The following is a 21,491-nucleotide window of genomic DNA, read 5'->3' as shown; positions in this document are numbered from 1 at the left end:
CTGTATTCCATGAGATCTAACCTTGCTAATCAGTCTCCCATGGGGAACCTTGTCGAATGCCTCACTGAAGTCCATATAGATCACATCTACTGCTCTGCACTCATCAATCTTCTTTGTTACTTCTTCAAAAAACTCAATCAAGTTTGTGAGACATGATTTCCCACGCACAAAGCGATGTTGACTATCCCTAATCAGTCCTTGCCTTTCCAAATACATGTACATCCTGTCCCTCAGGATTCCCTCCAACAACTTGCTCACCACTGAGGTCAGGCTCACCGGTCCAAAAGGAGGAAATGTCACACCACAACTCAGCAGTGCAATTTCTCAATGAACCAAAGCTTATACTCAAATTATACTCAATACATCTGCATAATGGTCTCAGGTTATGTGTAGCAGGAGTTATTTACTCCTGAAGGGGATTTTATGAATGGTGGTCTCGGCCATTTCAGTTTGCGAGATACCATGCTGTCTCTTCCTGGGAAAACTTGGCATATTAGGAACCAGATAGCTGCTGTGGTCCCTCCCACAGGAATTACACTGAGCAATGGCCCAGGATCATGGAGTGACACAGTCCAGGGATTCGACGAGTGCAGTGGGATTTGCAGAGGAATGCCTTGTACAGTTGTTGGCTTTAACAGTCCAGAAGGAGGCCATTATGTCTGTACCAATCAACAAATATTTGACTACATTAATCCTGTTTTTCAGCTTTTTATCCCTGGAGACTATGACATGGTGAGTGAATATCTAAATACTGTTTACATATTTCTAACTCACCAATCTTTTCAAGCAGTGAGTTCCAGACTCCTGCCATGCTGTGAGTGAAAAAAAATCTTCAACTCTCTCTCCCTTCCATCTCTTATGTTAAAAGGGGGAGGGTGAACTGCCAGTTGTCGTGGTGCATATAGGCACCAATGATATAGGTTAAAAAACGGGATAAGCTCCTACAAGCAGAATTTAGGGATACAGGAGCCAAATTAAAAGGTAGTAATCTCAGGATTGCTACCAGTGCCATGTGCTAGTCAGAATAGAAATGAAAGAATAGGCAGATGAATGCGTGACTTGAGAGATGGTGCAGGAGAGAGGGGTTCAGATTTTTGGGACATTGGGACTAGTTCTAGGGGAGGTGTGACTATTACAAATTGGATGGTCTACACCTGGGCCAGACTGCAATCAATGTCCTTGGGGGTGCTTTTGCTAACACTGTTGGGGAAGGTTTAAACTAATATGGCAGGTGGATGGGAACCAAATGAGAAGGTTAGTGGACAGTAAGGAGGTAGTAACTAAAGCCTATAAGGAACTAGATAATGAAGTCAGCATGACAAAGGGTAAGAGGAGGCTGGGGGCAGATGATGAAAGCAAAACGACTGGTGGTTTGAGATGCATTTGTTTTAATGCAAGACATGTAGTAGGTAAGGCAGATGAACTTATGGCTTGGATTAGTATCTGGGAGTATGATGTCATTGCTATTGCTGAGACTTGGTTGAGGGAAAGGCATGATTGGCAACTTCAGTTATATCGATGCTTCAGGCAGGATAGAGAGGGAGGTAAAAGGGGTAGAGGGGATGCATTACTGGTCAGAGAGGATATCAAAGCTGTGCTGAAGGAGGGCACTATGGAGGACTTGAACAGTAAGTCAGTCTGGGCAGAGCTGAGAAATAGGAAGGGTGCGGTAACAATGTTGGGGCTATACTATAGGCCTCCCAACAGCAAACATGAGATAGAGGTACAAATATGTAAACAGATTATGGAAAGATGAAGGAGCAACAGGGTGGTGGTGATACATTTTAATTTTCCCAACATTAATTGGGATTCACTTAGTGTTAGAGGTCTAAATGGAGGACAATTTGTAAGGAACATCCAAGAGGGTTTTCTGGAGCAATTTGTAAATCGTCCAACTCGGGAAGGGGCCATACTGGACCTTGTGTTGGAGAATGAGCCCTGCTAGGTGGTTAAAGTTTCAGTCGGGGATTATTTTGGAACAGTGATCACAATTTTGTAAGTTTTAGAATATGCACGGACAAAGAGGAGAATGGTCCTAAAGGAAGAGTGTCAAATTGAGGGAAGGACAACAATACCAAAATTTGGCAGGAGCTGGGGAATGTAAATCAGGAGCAGCTGTTTGAAGGTAAATCCACATTTGATGTGTGGGAAACCTTTAAAGAGAGGTTGACGAGAGTGTAGGTGAGACATGTTCCTGTGAAAATGAGGAATAGAAATGGCATAATTAGGGAACCATGGATGACAGGTGAAATTGTGAGACTAGCTAAGAGGAAAAATGAAGCACACAGAAGGCCTAGGTGACTGAAGACAGATGAAGCTTTGGAAGAATATCAAGAATGTAAGACCAATCTGAAATGAGAAATTATGAGGGCTACAAGGGGTCATGAAATATCTTTAGCAAACAGGGTTAAGGAAAATCCTTAAGCCGTTTATTCATTTATAAGGAGCAAGTTGTTAACTGGTGAAAGGGTTGGCCCCCTCACCGACAAAGGAGGAAAGTTATGCGTGAAGTCAGAGAAAATGGGTGAGATTCTTAATGAGTACTTTGCATCAGTATCCACAGAGGAGAGGGACATGATGGATGTTGAGGTTAGGGATAAATGTTTTATTACTCTAGCTCAAGTCAGCATAAGGAGGGAGGAAGTGTTGTGTCTTCTAAAAGGCATTATGGTGGACCAGTCCCAAGTCCAGATGGGATTTATCCCAGGTTACTGAGGGAAGCGAGAGAGAAAATAGATGGGGCCTTAGCAGATATCTTTGCAACATCTTTGAACATTGGTCAGTTCCTAGAAGACTGGAGAATTGCTAATGTTGTCCCATTGTTTAAGGAGGGTACCAGGGCTACTACAGGTCATTCTTGACCAGTAAGCTGGATGTCAGTGGTTGGGAAGCTGCTGGAGAAGAAAGTGAGGGATAGGATCTATTCTCATTTGGAAGAAAATGGGCATATCAGTGATAGACAACATGGTTTTGGTGCAGGGAAGGTCATGTCTTACCAACTTAATAGAATTCTTTGAGGAAGTGACAAAGTTGATTGATGAGGGAAGGGTTGTAGATGTCAGATACATGGACTTCAGTAAGGCATTTTATAACGTTCCCCAAGGTAAGCTGATGGAGAAAGTGAAGTCGCATGGGGTTCAGAATGAACTAGCTAGATGGATAAAAAACTGACTGCGCAACAGGAGACTGAGAGTAGTAGTGGAAGGAGTTTCTCAAAATGAAGGCCAGTGACTATTGGTGTTCCACAGGGATCCGTGCTGAGACCACTGTTGTTTGTGATATACATAAATGATCTGGAGGAAGGTATAGGTGGTCTGATTTGCAAGTTCTCAGATGACACTAAGATTGGTGGAGTCACAGACAGTGAATGGAACTGTCAGACGATAAAGCAGAATATAGATAGATTGGAGAGTTGGGTAAAGAAATGGCAGATGAAGTTCAATCTGGGCAAATGTGAGGTGATGCACTTTGGAAAATCCAATTCAAGAGCAAACTATCCATTAAATGGAAAAGTTCTGGGGTAAATTGATGTACAGAGAGATTTGGGTGTTCAGGTCCATTATACTCTGAAGGTGGCAATGCAGGTCAATAGAGTAGTCAAGAAGGCATATGGCATGCTTACCTTCATTGGACGGGACAAGAGTTGGCAGATCATGTTACAGTTGTATAAGACTTTATAGTTGGACACAATATCTGCATACAATAATACCACATTACCAAAAGGATGTGGGTGCTTTGGAGAGGGTGCAGAGGAGGTTCATCAGGATGTGGCCTGGTATAGAGGGTGCTAGCTATGAAGAGAGGTTGAGTCGATTAGGATTATTTTCATTAGAAAGACAGAGGTTGGGGGTGAAAACAAGGTAAAAACAATGACTGCAGATGCTGGGGTGACCTAATTGAGGTCAACAAAATCATGAGAGGTATAGACAGGGTGGATAGCAAGAAGCTTTTTTTTCCAGAGTGGGGGGCTCAATTACTAGGGGTCATGAGTTCAAAGTAAGAGGGAAAATGTTTAAAAGAGATATGCATGGAATGTTCTTTACGCAGAGGGTGGTGGATGCCTGAAATGCTTTGCCAGTAGAAGTGGTATAGGTGGACACAATAGTGTTATTTAAGCAGTATCTACACAGATATATGAATGGGCAGGGAGCAGAGGAATACAGATCCTTAGAAAGTGGGCGACAGATTTGGATAGCAGATTTGGATCGGCGCAGGCTTGGAGGGCCAAAGGGCCTATTCCACTGCATTAATTTTCATTGTTCTCTGTTCTAAATCTATGCCCTCTGTCTATTGATCCCTCTTCTCATAGAAAATGTGCCATTCTATCCAACTCACCTGTAACTGTTATAATCTTATATATGTCTATCAGGACCTGTCTCAACTCTTGTTCCTGAAAGGTAAACAACCTCATCATACATCAAACAACCAATAATTCCTCATAGCTTTGGCCTTCCAGCCTAAAACATGTTTTGGTTAATTTCCTCTGCACTCCCCTAGTGTAATTCCATCTTTCCTAATAATGTGGTGCAAAAATTGAACACAGTACCCTGGTTATGGCCTACCCAATGTTAGACAGTTCCAGCATAACCTCTTTGCTCTTGTATAGCTTGGCTAATAAGTGTGTATAAATATGCTTTCTTACTCACTTTATTTACCTATTTTACGACCTTCAAGAATTCGTAATTTGTACACCAGCATCCTTCTGATATTCAATACCTTTCAGATGCTGCTATTCATAATGTGATCCTGTGAATTATCAGCCCTCCCCAAGTGCATCACTTTTTCAAAAAAGCAAAAGAACTGCAGTTACTGAAAATCAGAAAAACAAACAGAAATTGCTGCAAAGAAAAAGTGTCTATGGAGAGAAAACAGAGTGAATGTTTTGGTCCCTGTGACCACTGGTTTTGAAGGAGATGGCTAGGGAGATAATTGATGCATTGGTAGTTGTCATAAATATAACCCCACTATTGAAGAAGCGATGCAGAGAGAAAAGGAGATCTATAGATTTGTTAGTCTGATGTCAGTAGTTGGTGAAATGTTAAAATCTATTATGAAGAATGAGGTAAGCATATAATTTGGATATATGCCAGATCCTGCCTGACTTCACAGTTTCTCCAGCAACTTCCTTTTGCATTACTTTTCCAGGCTGAATTCCATCTGCAAGTGAATATCTAAATACTGATTACTGTGCAAGAGTTTCCGACCAATCACCCTTTCAAGCAATGAGTTCCAGACTTCCACCACCCTCTGGGTAAAAGCATTTTTCCTCAACTCCCCTCTTCAATTTCTACATCTTTTCTTAAATCTATAACCTCTTGTTCTTGATCCCTTTACTAATAGAAAACAGCTTTCCTAGGCCTTTCTTTTACGAAGTCTTCCCTATTTTTATATGCCATTCACTTTGAAATAAAGGTCAACATCCCCTTTGCACTCCCTATTATGCATTGAACTTGAATACTAGAATTGTCTGATTATACAGGAGGCTCCCCAAAATCCCAAATCCTGTGATCCAGCTTTCTGCAGTCTTTCCCCATTTAAATAACATTCACTTCCTCTATTCTTCAGGCCAAAGTGGATAACTTCACATTTTCACAAATTATACACTCAATGTTAGAATTTTTTGTCCACTAACTTAACTTGTCTATATCCCTCTGTAGACTCTTTATCTCACCCTTGTCACATGCTTTCCCAACTATTTTTGTGTCATCTGCAACCTTGGCTATAGTACATTCACTTATATATCCAAGTTGTTAATATATAATTTAAATATTTGTGGTCCAAGCACTGATCCCTGTGGCACTCCATTTGTGACAGGTTGCTATCCTGAAAATGCTCCTCTTATCCCAACTTTCAATGTACTATCAATCAGCCAGTCATCTATCCAGCCTTACATACTACTCCCAACATCAAACACGGCTCTTATTTTATTAAGCAGCCTTATGTTAGTACCTTATTGAGCAAGTTTTGGAAATCACATTTATGTTAAAATTACTGGTTCCCCTTTATCTATAATGTCTGTTACCTTTCCAAATAATTTTAACATATTTGACAGGGATGATTACCCCTTCATGAAACCATGCTGATGCTGTTGATAATATTGTACCGTGCTTATAACTTATATTCTCACCTAGCTTTATGTCATCAACAAATTTGGAATGGTTAGATTTGGTCTCTACATCCAAATCATTTACACAGATTGTGAACAGTTGTGAACCTAACATCGATTCTTATGGAACCCCAACTAGTAACAGCTAGTGATCCTGAGAATAACACATTGATTCTTCTTCTCTACTTTCAGTTTATGAACTAATTTATACTCCATGCCAGGATGTGAGCCCTAATTCCATGCATTGTAATTTTTCTTACTACCCTTCTGTTTGAGACTTTGCCAAAACATTATGAATCTTCAAGCACACCACATCCTCTGGATCACTTTCACTTATATTAAAAGAAACATTGTAAAAAAAAAACCACAATTTCCCTTTCTTGAATCCAGGATGTCACCTAATTATTTCATTATTTCCAAATTGTATGCTTACCTCATTCTTCATAATAGATTTTAACATTTCACCAACTACTGACATCAGACTAACAGACCTATAGATCTCCTTTTCTCTCTGCATCGCTTCTTCAATAATGGGGTTATATTTATGACAACTACCAATGCATCAATTATCTCCCTAGCCATCTCCTTCAAAACTCTTGAATGTAGCTCTTCTGCTCCAAGGGATTTATCAACCTTCAATTCAATTAATTTTTCATGTGTGACCTTTATCTTAATACTAATTTCTTTCAGTTCCTCATTTCCACAAATTCCTTGGTTCTTGGGCATTTCTGTACATTTTCAAAAAGCGCATAATCTTTAGTCAGTCAGTCCCTATGACATTTTATAAATTCCTACTTTAGAAATAGAACCAAACTAGGATACAGACTCTAACGTCACACCTTCAATGTGTTGTCTGAGCTGAATTGCCACTTTTTTATAAAACCTTAAGTTATCTCCAGACTGTGACTTGAAAAGAGTTCTGGGATTTACATATTAATTATTCTAAGCCTGTATCCCCATTCTAAGTGATTAAAGACTTAACAGCAATCTAGATTTGTTTAATACATCACATCAGTTGCATGACACTTTGATCTCTGACTATAAATTCTGTGTCCTATGATTCTGCCCCACTAGCTACCTGATGAAGGAGCAGCGCTCCGAAAGCTTGTACTTTCAAATAACCTGTGGATTATAACCTGGTGTGATTTTTTAAACTTTGTCCATGAAGATAGACAATCAGTAATGTTTTGCTTCTTCAATAAGATGCCTCTCCATAAAAATCTAGCAAACTCTATATCAACGTCTGTCCCTTTCCTGATTATAGATTTAACCTGCTGCCAAACCTAGGGAATGTCCATACATGCAACTGCAGTAATGTCAGCAAATAGGGTCGAAGCTAATCAAACATCTCACCAAGAAGTTAAAAACACTTTAACCTCCACATTTAATCTTCATACAACAAGACAGATGATTATGAGTGGCTTAAGATTGAAGCTAAAATCTTAATATAACAAACTGAAAAATTTATATTTTTTTAAAAAATGTGCATTTTAAAAATCATAATGGAACAATTTAACAAATCCTACAACATTCAAATTTACCTTTTAGGTTCAGTGTTTAATATCAACAATAACTGGAAGGAAAGGATCTCCTCATTTTCAAGAATTTTGGATAACAAAAGCTAACAGCATGTAAATAGAGGTTTTTTTGGTGAATTCACTGATTGTTCTGGAAATGTTGTTAGGGAACCTTAACAGTTAAATCTCTCGATAAGCATTGAATCACTGCCAGCAACTTCTGGTTTTCTGCATTATTCTATACATGCAAACTCCAGATGTAGCTGCCAGTTTTATTGAAGAAAACATATTCATTACCAATAGTTTCATGTCAATGCCACCACGAAATCCAGGCACTCACAACACATCTGTTCATTTGTTCAACCCACAATATGACCACAAAATTACCTTGGGCCTGGAGATTAATTTGTCTGTCTTTGGGTACATATCAATTGTCAAATGTGGAGCGGGACACCAAACTGCTGAACAAATGCATCACACATAATTGGTCATCATTCTTCACCAGGTGTTGACAAGTGTGCTCCCAACTGTCCTGAGGAAATTGGGATGGTCATGAGGTGGATGAAAATAGGTCAATGTAAAAGATGGTGCTGGAGCAACTGTGAATGGAGTAGGGAGCAGTGGAGAGAGGGTAAGATTGGGATAGTGCTGACCGATGGCTGACAGTGACACACAATATTAGTGAGCTCTTCTTGTCCTTTAGGTTCTTCAGCTTAAGTGCTTGTATCCTTTGCTGACAGCTGCCATCAGTTCATTTAAAATATTGTCTGATGTGCACCTAAGAAACTGCCTGCAGTATGGTCAGGTGTCATAAGTTTTTTGGAAGATACGTGAAATAGATATTAGGCTCGATGGATTTACATAGCTTTTGGGATTGATACCTGTTTGAGGTAAGTACTGTTGACAATTACATCAATATGGCAGATGTCACAAAATGTAGGATCCTTGAGTACCAGTTTCACTTCTGAACAAAAATCATCAACTGCCTCATCCAAATACTAAAGCTCGGAATCCCTGTCTTTTCACATAACTTTGGCCCAAGTTGACCTATTTTAGTGCTTTCTTATAATGAAAATTTTGTTAATACGTGAAGTTTCATTCTTGCATTTCTGCAGCACTAGAAACAAAAGTTCTAATATATGTGACAACCAGTGTTAAAGCAGACTTCCAGTTTGCATAACCGTGGGCTCTTTATTTCTGTCACAGCACTTTCAATGGAATTTGCCAGTACAAATAAACAGAACTTCCCGAAACTTACTTGGTACAAAAAAAAGGGTCAGATGGCTGACTAGCCTTTCAGCAGCTTTTTTTGTGTAATCATTTGATACAATTGACCTCACAGGCACATTTTAATGCTGACTTGTTTTAAACACAAATTTTCTCTATTCCCAAGTTTCACAAGGATGTCTGCTAGTGAATGGGCCCTTTGTTCCATGGCAAAAAATTACATTTTCTTCCAATTATATTTCCATTCCTGCCTCCTCATTGTTCACCCACTTCTTCCTCGAGTATTGGCCATTTGTGAAATGGTTTTGATCAGCAGTGTGTTAATTAAAAAAAGGAACATGAAGCAAAAAGCAGAAGGTACTCAATTGAGGCAAAATAAAATTAAACAATGTTAAGTAAGCAACATTTCAGATCATGACTTAAGTTCTCCCCACTCCCTATTGGCTTATTTTGTAAGATTACAGAATAAAACCGACCAATGTTCATAAAGCCTTCTTCTCAATGCATCTGTGGACAAAAAGCAGAGTTACATTTTAAATCCAGTGACCTTTCTTCAGACTTGAAATATTAACTCTGCTTTCTCTCTACAGATGCTACCAGACCTGCTGAGTTTCTCCAAGAACTTCTGCTTTTATTTCAGATCTTCAGCATCCACTGTTCTTTGTCTTATTTTAATAAATTTCTGATGGTAAGTTTCGAATCTCTAGTTAGTTTTTTCAAGCTATTACAGCTGTCCTACTTAATAGCTGTCCTCTTATCACCAGTAGCTATTATCCTGAAACAAACTCAACTGTTGATTCAAAATACTTATATGTTGAGATGTTGAGTATCAAGAATATCTTGATACAGTGGGATTTTTCATGCTTACCTTTTCTCCTTTCAGGCCTATTGGTCCTATCTGTCCACGTGGACCTGGATCACCCTGGAAACCAGAAAGAAAGCAAAGTTAAGGCTCTGATGATGATGATCAATGAGCACAACACCGCCCCACACCCCTGACTACTTTCACTCAATAATGCACAGCTGGAGTGCAGTGAATTTTGTTATGTAAGTAACTGTGGCACTGATTTCACAATAGTAACATCCCCAAACAGAAAATGGTGATCAAGGTGAAATGAGATTTTACGAGTGTGAGACATTTAACTGGATATGAAGAGAGATTCTTACTATTCTCCAAATATTAACATTATTATTCAAAATCCATTTGAAGAGATATATAGTTTTATATCTCATCCAAAGATCAACCTGGACCAGAAACACTCCCACTGCAGTGCACGAGTGCTAATCTGGATAATGCAACTAAAACATTGGAGGACGGTGTCAGAAAAGAAGCAAAATGATGGCAACTGAATCAAACTGATTAGAGTGGGGTGCATTTCTTTTATATTGAGATGTGTGTCCTGGAATCACAGTATCAAGGTGCCCACAACTGTGCAAAGAACTGCAGAGAAGGGGAGACACAGGATCTAAATTTTCATTATGTACACCTTGTAAAGGAATGGAAAGACTGAAAAAGGTAAAGATGTACAGAGATAGAACTCAAACTTACTGATGGGTAACAGACAAATGACTGCCTGTTATTTACTTTACTTGAATTGCTAATTAGAAATTCAGTCAAAACTTTCAAGAAGTATTGAATTGCTTGAAAAATATATAAAATTTGACCCATTTTATTACAATAGAATAGAAAGGATGTAATCTCAATTATAAAAACATCCAGGTAAAATAAAGTGCACTCCTACACTGCATTTTCTTTTATTGTACACACCAAATATTTTCAGCTCAGACTTGAAGAATCTGAGGATGCAAACCATTGTCAGGATTTTCCATGCCTTTATTACCAAATGGGGTTGAATGTCTTTGGAAACTCCATTGTTTAAAATGACTATTTCACAGAAGAAGTGCATATATTCAGATCTATACCTTTTCGCCTTTGGCTCTTTCCACATCAGGTAGGCCAGGAAAACCAATAATTATTCCCTGAAATTAAAAAAGTGAGCACATTTTTGTCTCGAACTATCCACATTTTGAATCTATCTTTTCCTTTCCAAGAATCTCCAAGGTATGATTCTTTCCATCAACCTAGTTGGTTTCAGCTAGAGTAACACTTTTAGATATTAAAATATTCCTTAGTGATCCTTTTCTGGGACAGTGAGAGAGAACAGAGGGAAAAAAATATCACCCATAGCTTGATGCTAATGAGTGATCTCTGTTGGAACTCATGTGATTAAAACCAGAATTCACATTTTATACTTTGAGTTTGTGCATTGCAATGGACCTAGTCAGTACAGTCAGTTCTTCTATAATGCAATGGCCGCATTCTTGTGCAACCCCATGTTATAGAAAAATCGCACTTTAGAAGCAATGTTTAAAGTGTTGGTGATATAATCGTGTTACAGCCAACACAGGTCTTAAATGTTCATGCTTTAGAAGCAGCGTCTCTAATTCGTCAATCGCATTACAGTGAATTCGCGTTGATGAAATGTGTATTATAGCAGAACGACCTGTAATTATCATTATACAACAGCTTGCCAGATCAAAACATCACATTTTCCACAAATTGTGATACATCTCAACTTCGGGCTCTTGTATAAAGTGGGAGATGGCAATCTGTTTTTGGTCTCTCCCCACTTGTATTTCCACATTTTCTATTTATTTATTCCCGCTTCCCTTACCAATTACAAAATCAGACCATGCTGGACAAATTCAGTAATTCTGACAGCAGCTTGGGAGAGAGAAAACAAGTTTCAAATCCAATCAGACTTGTTCAGATCCTCTGGCCCAAAAGGTTAAAGAACAATTGTAATTGGACTTAAAATGTTGACTCTATTTCTCTGTCTACCTGCTAAAATTCTCCAGCACTTTGCTTTCATTTCAGATTTCCAGCATTCAGACTATTTTGATTTTATTTTACATTTAGCTGTTGGACCAGTTAAATTTGCAAAGCACTGATATTTGCACCACAGAGATGTGTCTCCAAAATACTTCTCTGTGATTATTGGCAAATTATGCCAAGTTTGATTACTTTTAATTTATCTAAAAAGACTCTGTTTGGACCAAAGTTTAATAAATCTTTTTGCAATTATGCAAACAGGAAACCACGTGGTACCTACTGCAATATGACATGCTTAGTGTGAGATACAATGAATAACTCCATTTGTGAAGATGTTCATAAATTCTTTGTGAAGGAATTGCTAATAAATTGCCTAGTTTCCTGAATTGCTGAATCATTTTCCAGTGCTGGCAATCTTCTATTATTCAACTTTAAAGAAACCATGCATCCTGCAGAGACCTGAAATTTGGTCAACTTTGAACATCTGACATTCCTGTCATAATGAATAAGTTTCAGTGCAGAATACAAATTCCTGCATAAAATCAAACTTAGAGCAGACAATTCAAGCTCTCTGCAATGAGATATTTTAGATTAGATTACTTACTTACAGTGTGGAAACAGGCCCTTTGGCCCAACAAGTCCACAACGACCCTCCGAAGAGCAACCCGCCCAGACCCATTCCCCTACATTTACTCCTTCATCTAACACTACGGGCAATTTAGCATGGCCAATTCACTTGACCAGCACATGTTTGGACTCTGGGAGAAACCAGAGCACCTGACACGGGGAGAACGTGCAAACTGATACTTTGAACATTTTGCATGTTGAATGTTTCTTTTTTGTTGTCTTCATGCAATTTTAAGTTGTTTTGAACTTCCCTTGGAATGTTTCCTTTGAGTAGATCAGAAATCAGTGCACAAAATCTAATCTGAGTAGTGAGTTAAAAATCACACAACACCAGGTTATAGTCTAACAGGTTTAATTGGAAGCACACTAGCTTTCGGAGCGACGCTCCTTCATCAGGAGGATGAAGGAGCTTTATAGCTTTATAGCTATCACCATTGTTAACAGCTAACCCGAGAATGCAACTTTAAAAAAAGGGTTTTGTGATTTACACATGAATGAAGTGAAACTATCACTGTACTACTCAGATTAGATTTTGAGCACTGATTTCTGATCTACTCAAAGGAAACATTCCAAGGGAAGTTCAAAACAACTTAAAATTGCATGAAGACAACAAAAAAAGAAACATTCAACATGCAAAATGTTCAAAGTATCAGTTTTGGAATCATGAAAAAAAAGCATTCCAATTAAAAAAAGTCAGAAACAAAAATGGATGACCAGATGAAAAACTAGATCTGTGGGAGGACAGAAAGAAGGTAAAGCAAATAGATTAGTGCAAATACCAAGGATCAGAGAAATAGACCAAACAAGAATGGTTTGAAGAGAAGAGAAAGGAGCTGAACATAGAAAGGGGTAGATCAAAGTTAAAACATGGATTCAAGTACAATGAATCAAGTCATTAGGGAAATCACAGGAAAGTCTGCCAGATGCATCACAGGGAAATACGGGGAAGTTATCATGGAAAATGACTCAAATACTTGAAAGATGGATCACATATTTACAAGATGTTTTTGAGGAGAACAGACAAGGAAATTAAGAAAACAATATGGTCCAAAGATTATGAAAAGTGTAGTAAGAACAGCAATAAATAAGATGAAAACAAATGAGTTCCCTTGCTGGAGGGTCATTTCTGCAGTTTAGGTTCTGTACCGTGATCATGTGAAAATCCCAATGCAGCTCACTGCATGGAAAGTACTAGGGAAAGTGAAATTTCTTTGCATCTGCAAGCCCCTGGGAATCAGAGATTTTTCAAGATTCTGCCTCAATAGTTACACTGTAAAAATTAGAAGATTATACCGGCTCTAAATCTTGAGTGATTGCTAAACAGAGCACGCAATTTATTACTGGCACTCTTTTTCCCTTCCCCAGTCTTACATACTTCTAACCAGCCACTCTGGACCAAATCCATCTTAACTGAATGCATATCCCCTCCAATATCTGAACAACCCAAAACTAGCCTCATTTCCTGTAACTCCTCCGCCAAATCTTCACAAGTACCCAACATACCCCTGGCATACCAGTCTTTCAAACCTCCTATGCCAGAGCTAAGCACACTCACGCAACCCATCACACCCTACCATCAACATAACATGCCCCCCGACTCTCCTTTGGCTTCCTCTGACCATACACGACACCCCTTCCCTTCCCCATCATCAACCAACACCAGCCTCCCACAATCCAACCTCAACAGGCGCAACACCTATCCCTAATCTGACTATTCAGCCTACTCTCAAGATTCACTCACTTACTTAATGATGTATGCCCTAATCTACTTGCCAGTCTGACCTCACCCACTTGGCACCCTACATCCTTCACTTACCTGCCACCTGATGTAATAACACACCAAGTATCCTACCCTACTAACCCATCTAGTCATCTATGATGCTAAACAAACTGGAACCCTGTCTACAATACCAACTGGTACCCTGCATTCCCAACCCACTAACCACCCTACCCCTTAATCTATCAATGACCAACACAACCTTACTCTCCTGGCACCATAACTGCACACACACCTGCCATCCTCTTCCAGCTGCTTTCCTAACCCACCTGACACTATTTCTCAACCTGCCATGTTACCTAACATATATCTCACAGGTTTAGCTTTTTACAGAAACTGTGGACATTTATATCGTAGTAAACATCATGGTTACTGCTGATAAAGGGGGTGTAGTTATCAAGCTGATCCACTCCACTGCTAGGTGTGATATTTTCAAATTTTTCCTTTCTGTTTCATAACAGGATGGTCGTGTCCAATAAGTTACAGGGCAGAACATATCAGAAGATAATTTTTTTTTAAAAAGATCAATGATCTTGCTCAGACTTTCTGGGCCAATAATGTCAAAGAGCCAGATGAAATAATTAGCGTACAAATTGAAGGTTTAGAGGACATTAGAATGGATGAACTGACCCTCACCTTCAGTGAAGTTTGACAGTAAATGAAGACTTAAATAAATGCATGGCCTTCCTAGAAAGCCGGGGCTTCACACTCACCAAGAATCACACTACCAAGATCCTTTACAAGTAACAATGAATAGGACCATTAGCACAGTATTGTCAGAAATTTCAGAATTTTAATCTTTAAGACACACCTACTATGATCAGAAAGAGCTATAGAGATGAAAAAAGATGCATTCATGAGTTTTGTTGATTAAGATATTTAATAAAGCAAAGCATGAATCAAGTCAAGTTGCCATTGTCTTTCCAGACCATAGGGCTGCTCTCTCATTACAGAGAGAGATGATTGAAGGTGATTTAACCTGAGAGTCAACTTGTCTCAGGCGAAGAGAGAGGTTGAGGAGGAGAGTCCTTCATGGTAACCTCAGCTGACAAGGGAAATCAAAGTCATACTGCTTCGCAAATCAACCATCCAACCAACTGAACCAACCCCATAGCAAAGCATGAACAACAGATGACTGTGTTAGAATCTCTTGACCTTGTTGCCCAAAATCTTAGAATAATAAGAAATCTTCATTGGGATCAAATGGCAATTATAAAAGTTGAGAATGGTCTCAGCAATTTTGTGAAGTTTCAAGGATGGATCAGATGGGGATATGGTTTTGCCCCAGACTTATTTGATTTGTGTGGTGAAAACATCTTAGAGAGATTGAAGATCTTATTAGTTGAAGACAACAACCTTAATAACATAAGAAATACCAATGACACTATTCTTATTGCTTACTCTGAAAAGAAACTGCAAGAGATTTTGAAGAGAGTCGTGAATGAAAATGAGATGAAAAAGCTGGGCAAAATTATTGGAAAGCAGAATGTCTTGTAGTTTTCAAAATGCAAGACCTCTGCTATCAACTTTGAAGAAGAAAAGCAAAACAGGTCAACAAATTTTGTCAGCAGGCAGATTGTTAACAAGGAATAAGGAATTAGAATGGGTAAAAACGCATTTTAAAAATAATTATGAATGAACATTAGCAACACAAAAATAACCGTGAGAACAAAGCTGACTATCTGGCATGCTACATCAGAGCTTGTTTTCTTCAATTCATTCATAGGACTTGGACTTGATGGCAAGCCACCACATTATTGTGAATCTCGAATCACATATTGGACCAGACCAAGTAAGGATGTCAGATTTCCTTCTCTAATAAACATTAGTGAATCAGATTTTCTTTTAAACGACAGGCAACACATGGTCGGCATTAGGCTGGATCTTTATTCCAAATTTTTATTAAATACAAAGTTCACCATGCCTTGATGGGATTTGAACCCATGTCCCTAATATATTAGCCTGACTCTCCGAATAACAAAGTTAGTAACATTACCATCATACGCTGTCTCCCTTAGGTCTGGCATGTGAAAGCAAATGTTGGGCAATCATCAAAACATGCAGGGAATAAGTGAAGTACAGAGTAATAGTTTCTCAGGAAAATAATGAAACTATGTTGGAAAAATCACACAACCAACAAAGAGGTGCAAGCAAAGTCTGAAACCACAACAATGTCACTGGCTAAGTCTGGGAAGCGACTGTTGAAGTTGCTTGAACTAATGTAATAAGAACTTGTGATTTGTGAAGTCTGATGCTGCTGGGCAATATCTATGCTGCAAGAGGCTGAGGTAGACAAAGAATGACCTTTCTGGAGAGCCTCACAATCTGGATGTATGTGCCACCAACAAAGATGATCCACACCTCTATAGCAATATGAACATGCAACTCCATGGTCATCAATGCTGTACCAAGGCATAGTATTGGAAGAGAGGGAAAGAGACAAAATACTGAACTAATTGCTATCCATGTTGGTTACCAGTATCTCAGAACATGATCTATGAGCACTGGCCACACATATTTCTCATCCACTGACACTGCCATCTGAAAATTGTGAGCCATTCAGGGTTCTCATGGCTCCTCTCTAACCCACTTGCAGGATGCTTAGGAAGTACAGAAACAAAAACAGAAATACTGGAAAAGCTTAGCCGTTCTAGCAGCATGTGTGTAAAGAAAACAGAATCAACGTTTCGGGTCCAGTGACCCTTCTTCAGAACTGCTTAGGAAATGCACGTTAATCAGCAACTAGCAACTGAAAGACTGTTTCAAGAGCACTTTATGCATTGGTTTGGATCAGGCTGCATTTCAGAACTACTTGCTTGCTTGTTTACCACACACTTTCTTAATGCCTATTTGTATGTTTGCGACATCTATGCCTTGCCTTGCCATGCTGTGGCATATCTGATAACATGTTGGCATCCCTCTTTTGTCATCTCTCTCAGGATCTGAAGGCTATGAGGGCTGCCACATTGCTCGTTTGCACAGATACACAGACAGGCTTCTTATTGTGTTCATCGATTGGGATGCATCCAGCATTGGGGAAATCTTGTTACAGCATGCAGCGATCTCAATCTCACACCTACAACATGTGCCAGCTGTCTGAGTGGCAAATATTTGTTCAACCAAAAGGCCACATTGAATAATAGGTCAGGGCTAATCCTCAGTACAGTCAAAGGGTGGTGCTGTTGAGCAGGAAGCCAAGGATGTGTGTCCAGTCCATGAGTTAGTGGGGGAAGCAGAGGCTTGTGTTGAAGTGGGGAAGAGGATGGTGATGGAGGTAATTTAAAGGATAAAGGTGAGCACGCATAATGTCATAGTAGGCTGGAGGGGTCGATTCTGGCTGGAAGCATTATCTGCAGGAGGTTGGGGGGGGGGGGCGGGGAGGGTGAGGTTGATCAAGAACATTGTGACATTGTTAAGGTGTTACACTATAGCCATCTATGACCCAGGGTTATGATCCATGGACATGTTAATGAATTTGAAGTGGGGTCAGTACACAAGGGATTAGATTCATGGATTCATACTTTGAGAATCATATCAAAGGGCTGAATTTTACCCCTTTTTGGTAATTTGTCTGATTTGAGCTTCACAAGGGTTTCCAAGCAAGAGCTTTTGACATATCTTACAAACTCACCTGATTAACCAGTTATCGTGCCTCTATGGCATGCCTTTTTGGTAAAAAAATGAAGCAAAAGAGAAAGCATATAATGTGGCAAAGAGCAGTGGAAAACCAGAGATTGGGAAGCTTGCAAAGACCAACAGAGGACAACGGAAAAAGAAATGAGGAGGGAGAAGATTAAATATGGGGGTAAGTTCACCAGTAATATAAAGGAAGACTGTAAGAGTTTCTTTGGATATATGATGGACATTGGGCTGCAGGAAAGTGACACTGGAGAGATATTAGAGGGGAAGAAGGCTGAGGAACTGAATAATTACTTCACATCGGTCTTCACGGTGGAAGACATGAGTAATATCCCCAAAAATTAAGAGAACGAGGGGGTAGAGCTGAGTATGCTGGCTACCACCAAGGAGAAGGTGCTAGAAAAACTGAATGGCCTGAAGGTGGATGAATCACTTTGACCAGATGGACTATACTCCAGAGTTCTAAGGGAGATAGTGGACGAGATAGCAGTGGTGTTAGTGGTGATCTTCCAAGAATTGCTAGAATCAGGGAGGATCCCAGAGGGCTGGAAAATGTTTAAAAGGGAGTAAAGCAAAAGACAGAAAAATACAGACTGATTAGCCAAACCTCAGTTGTGGGTAAGATCCTGGAATCCATTGTGAAGTATGAGATTTCTGGATACTTGGAAGTGTATGGTAAAATAGGGCAAAGTCAGCATGGCTTCATCAAGGGGAGGTTATGCCTGACAAATACACTAGAATTCTTTGGGGAAGAAACAAGCAGGTTAAACCAAGGGGGGCCATTGGATGCTATCTACCTAGACTTCAAGAAGGCCTTTGACAAGGTTGCATACAGGATGCTACTGAGTAAGATAAGGGCCCATGGTGTCAGAAGCAAGGTGCGAGCATAGATAGAAGCTTGGCTGTCTGATAAAAAGCAGAGAGGAGGGATGAAAGGATCCTTTTCAGGATGGCAGCTGGTGAGAAGTGGTGTTCCACAAGGCTCAGTGTTGGGACCACGACCTTTCAAATTATGCATCAACAAATTATATCATACATCTAGATGAAGGAACTGAGGACATTCTGGCTACATTTAGAGATGATACAAAAATAGGTAGAGGGACAGGTAGCATTGAGAGGGTGGAGAGGCTGCAGAAGGATATGGATAGGCTCGGAGAGTGGGTAAAGAAGTGACAGATGGAATGCATAGTGAGAAAGTATGAGGTCATGTACTTTGGTAGGAAGAATAGAGGCATGGATCTTTTTCTAAATAGGGAAAAGATTTCTAAGTCTGAAGTACAAAGAGACTTGGGAGTTCTAGTCTAGGACTTTCAAGGTAAACTTGCAGGTTGAGTCAGTAGTTAGGAAGGCAAATGCAATGATGGCACTTATTTTGAGAGACTTGAATGTAAAAGCAGGGATGTACTTCTGAGGATCTATAAGGCTCTGGTCAGACCACACTTGGAGTAGTTTGTGCAGGGGGGGGGGGGGGGGATCTAATTGAAACATATAGAATACTGAATGGCCTGAACAGGGTAGATGCTGGGAAGGTGTTTCCGTTGGTAGGAGAGACTAGAACCCAAGGGCACAGCCTTAGAGTAAAGAGAATACCCTTTAGAATGGAGATAAGGAGAAACTTCTTCAGCCAGAGAGTGATGAATCTATAGAATTCATTACCACAGAAGTCTGTGGAGGCCAGGTCATTGAGTATATTTAAGACTGAGATAGATAGGTTCTGGAGTATCAAGGGGATCAAGGGTTACAGGGAGAAAGTAAGAGAATGGATTGAGAAATGTATCAGAGTCGAGAGTGTAGTGCTGGAAAAGGACAGCAGGTCAGGCAGCATCCAAGGAGCAGGAGAATCGACGTTTCGGACAGAAGCCCTTCATCAGGAATCAGCCAGTGCTGGTGAATCTAGCGGTGGCGTTGGATCCTGCGGTGGTAGTCTTCTTGGGCAGTTGCAGAGGTGGTCGGGTGGATGGCGATCTCAGTCAGCAGTGGCTGCGAGCCGTTTGGTGGCAGCGGGGATGGAGTGACATCATTAATCACCCTGGCAGTCGTGGAAGGAGCGGTGGCATGGCTAATGGCATCTGGGCGGTTCCAGAGGCCAGGAGAAAATTCTGGAAGGAGAAGGGTTTATGCTCGAAACATAAACCATTCTCCTGTTCCTTAGATGCTGTCTGACCTGCTGTGCTTTTTCAGTACAACACTCTCGACTCTGACCTCCAGCATATGCAGTCCTCACTTTCTCCTCCTTGAGAAACTTACCAGCCATGACTGAATGGCCTGATTTCTGCTTCTATGTCTTATGGTCTTATGATTCCTTTTAAATTTAACTTTATTTCGGACAGATGAGGAGCTGGTGAATAAAGATGGGGAGTCAGTTCACTCCCTTCTCATTGGGTGCTTAACATCTTGGGGTGTCCCTCCTGGAACCATAATGAATTGGGGATCTCACCCAGGATCTGATTAGAATACCATACTCCCTCTCACTGTGTGTCCGTTGAGAGAGTGGACAATCAGTATGTGCCCTGAAGGCTGCAGATCATAAAAGTAATCCATGTACTTGCTACCACCAAAGAACAACTAGTTTTCATATTTCTTGCTGTAAAAAATGTTGTTGAAAGAAATCCCACAATGAGGAATGAAGGTCAAAAGGCTCTGTGTAGTTAAGATGCATAACTACTGATTCTGGCTTGTTTGTGTACATCTGAACAACAATTATCTGTTATTGTGTCTCAATGTGGTTAAAGTATGTGGCCCTGTCAAAAATATGAAGCGTGGAAATAGCCAGTTTTGGTTAGGACAGTTGATTGACAGAAATGAATCTTTCTTGTTCCACATACTGTCAAAAGAACAGCAACTGAGTCCAAATATCACAGAAGCACTTAAAAAGTGTTTGTTTTTTTTAAACTAAATTGTGGCAGAAGTGTTCAAACAATGACTTGTCCCTGACAACCAGCTGTCATCTTCTGTGACGAATGGAACATCAGTTTCATCTTAAATATTACATATTATCCATTCGTTGTTTAAGAATGTTTCTGGGTGTACTACCATCCTTTTTTGTGTGAGGGAAAGCGTCCTCATGTCAGATTTGATACACCCATCCTTTACTTGCTGGAAAATATATGAATGCCTAATACTCCGGGAGATGCAATTGTGCAATTTGTACCTTCAGATCCGAGGTTGTTTCAAACAAACATGGAAAATTAGCATTGAACAGCAATTATCATCATCAATTTCTCACACTTCCAATTTGACAGAAATTTGTTTCTCATTTTAATCTGCATTCTGCTAACAACTAAAGGCAATCTACTGGGGATGGATTTTCTATGCATCAAGATGCTAAAGTATAAGGCAGAGAAAATTAGAGGATCTGAAAGATGTAAAACATTGGCCCTTCCAGAAAAGAAATTTAAAATGTTGCTAATGATCAACATGGAGGCTCACAGGGTTACTGTACCCTCTCTGGCCATGCATTTGATGGGTGTGGGGAACATACAAAATAGGTTTGGATGGCTAGTCCACTGTATTTCCACCCTCAGAACACATTGGGTGGCTGGGCATCATAATTGGCAGTTGTCTTGTTAAGTTTAAATAAATAATTAAAATTCATTAGGTTTGGCAGCAAGTCTATTGAGCTGAATTATAGGCTGCCTCTATCAAAAACAAGAGTGTGGTACTGGAAAAGCACAGCATGTCAGGCAGCATCTGAGGAGCAGGAGAATCGACATTTCGGGCATAAGCCCTTCATCAGGAATGAGGCTTGTGGGCTGGGGATTGCTG

General features: G+C 39.9%; 1 protein-coding gene across 4 annotated transcripts in view; it reads right to left on the bottom strand.

Annotated features, from left to right (window-relative positions):
• The window catches only part of col22a1 (collagen, type XXII, alpha 1), a 302,096-nt gene that overhangs the window by 138,633 nt on the left and 141,972 nt on the right, over positions 1 to 21,491 (bottom strand). For 3 of the 4 annotated variants that reach the window (XM_043687854.1, XM_043687855.1, XM_043687857.1), the window contains 2 exons: positions 10,774 to 10,830; positions 9,719 to 9,772 (listed from right to left, as the gene is read on the bottom strand). In XM_043687854.1, the coding sequence (XP_043543789.1) occupies positions 9,719 to 9,772; positions 10,774 to 10,830 (111 nt within the window). The remainder of the gene's footprint in view (positions 1 to 9,718; positions 9,773 to 10,773; positions 10,831 to 21,491) is intronic. The other variant, XM_043687856.1, reaches the window with a different exon arrangement.

The sequence above is a fragment of the Chiloscyllium plagiosum genome, chromosome 4, assembly GCF_004010195.1.
Source record: "Chiloscyllium plagiosum isolate BGI_BamShark_2017 chromosome 4, ASM401019v2, whole genome shotgun sequence".
In the NCBI taxonomy this organism is placed as follows: Eukaryota; Metazoa; Chordata; class Chondrichthyes; order Orectolobiformes; family Hemiscylliidae; genus Chiloscyllium; species Chiloscyllium plagiosum.
This window is presented reverse-complemented; position numbering and strand designations above follow the sequence as displayed.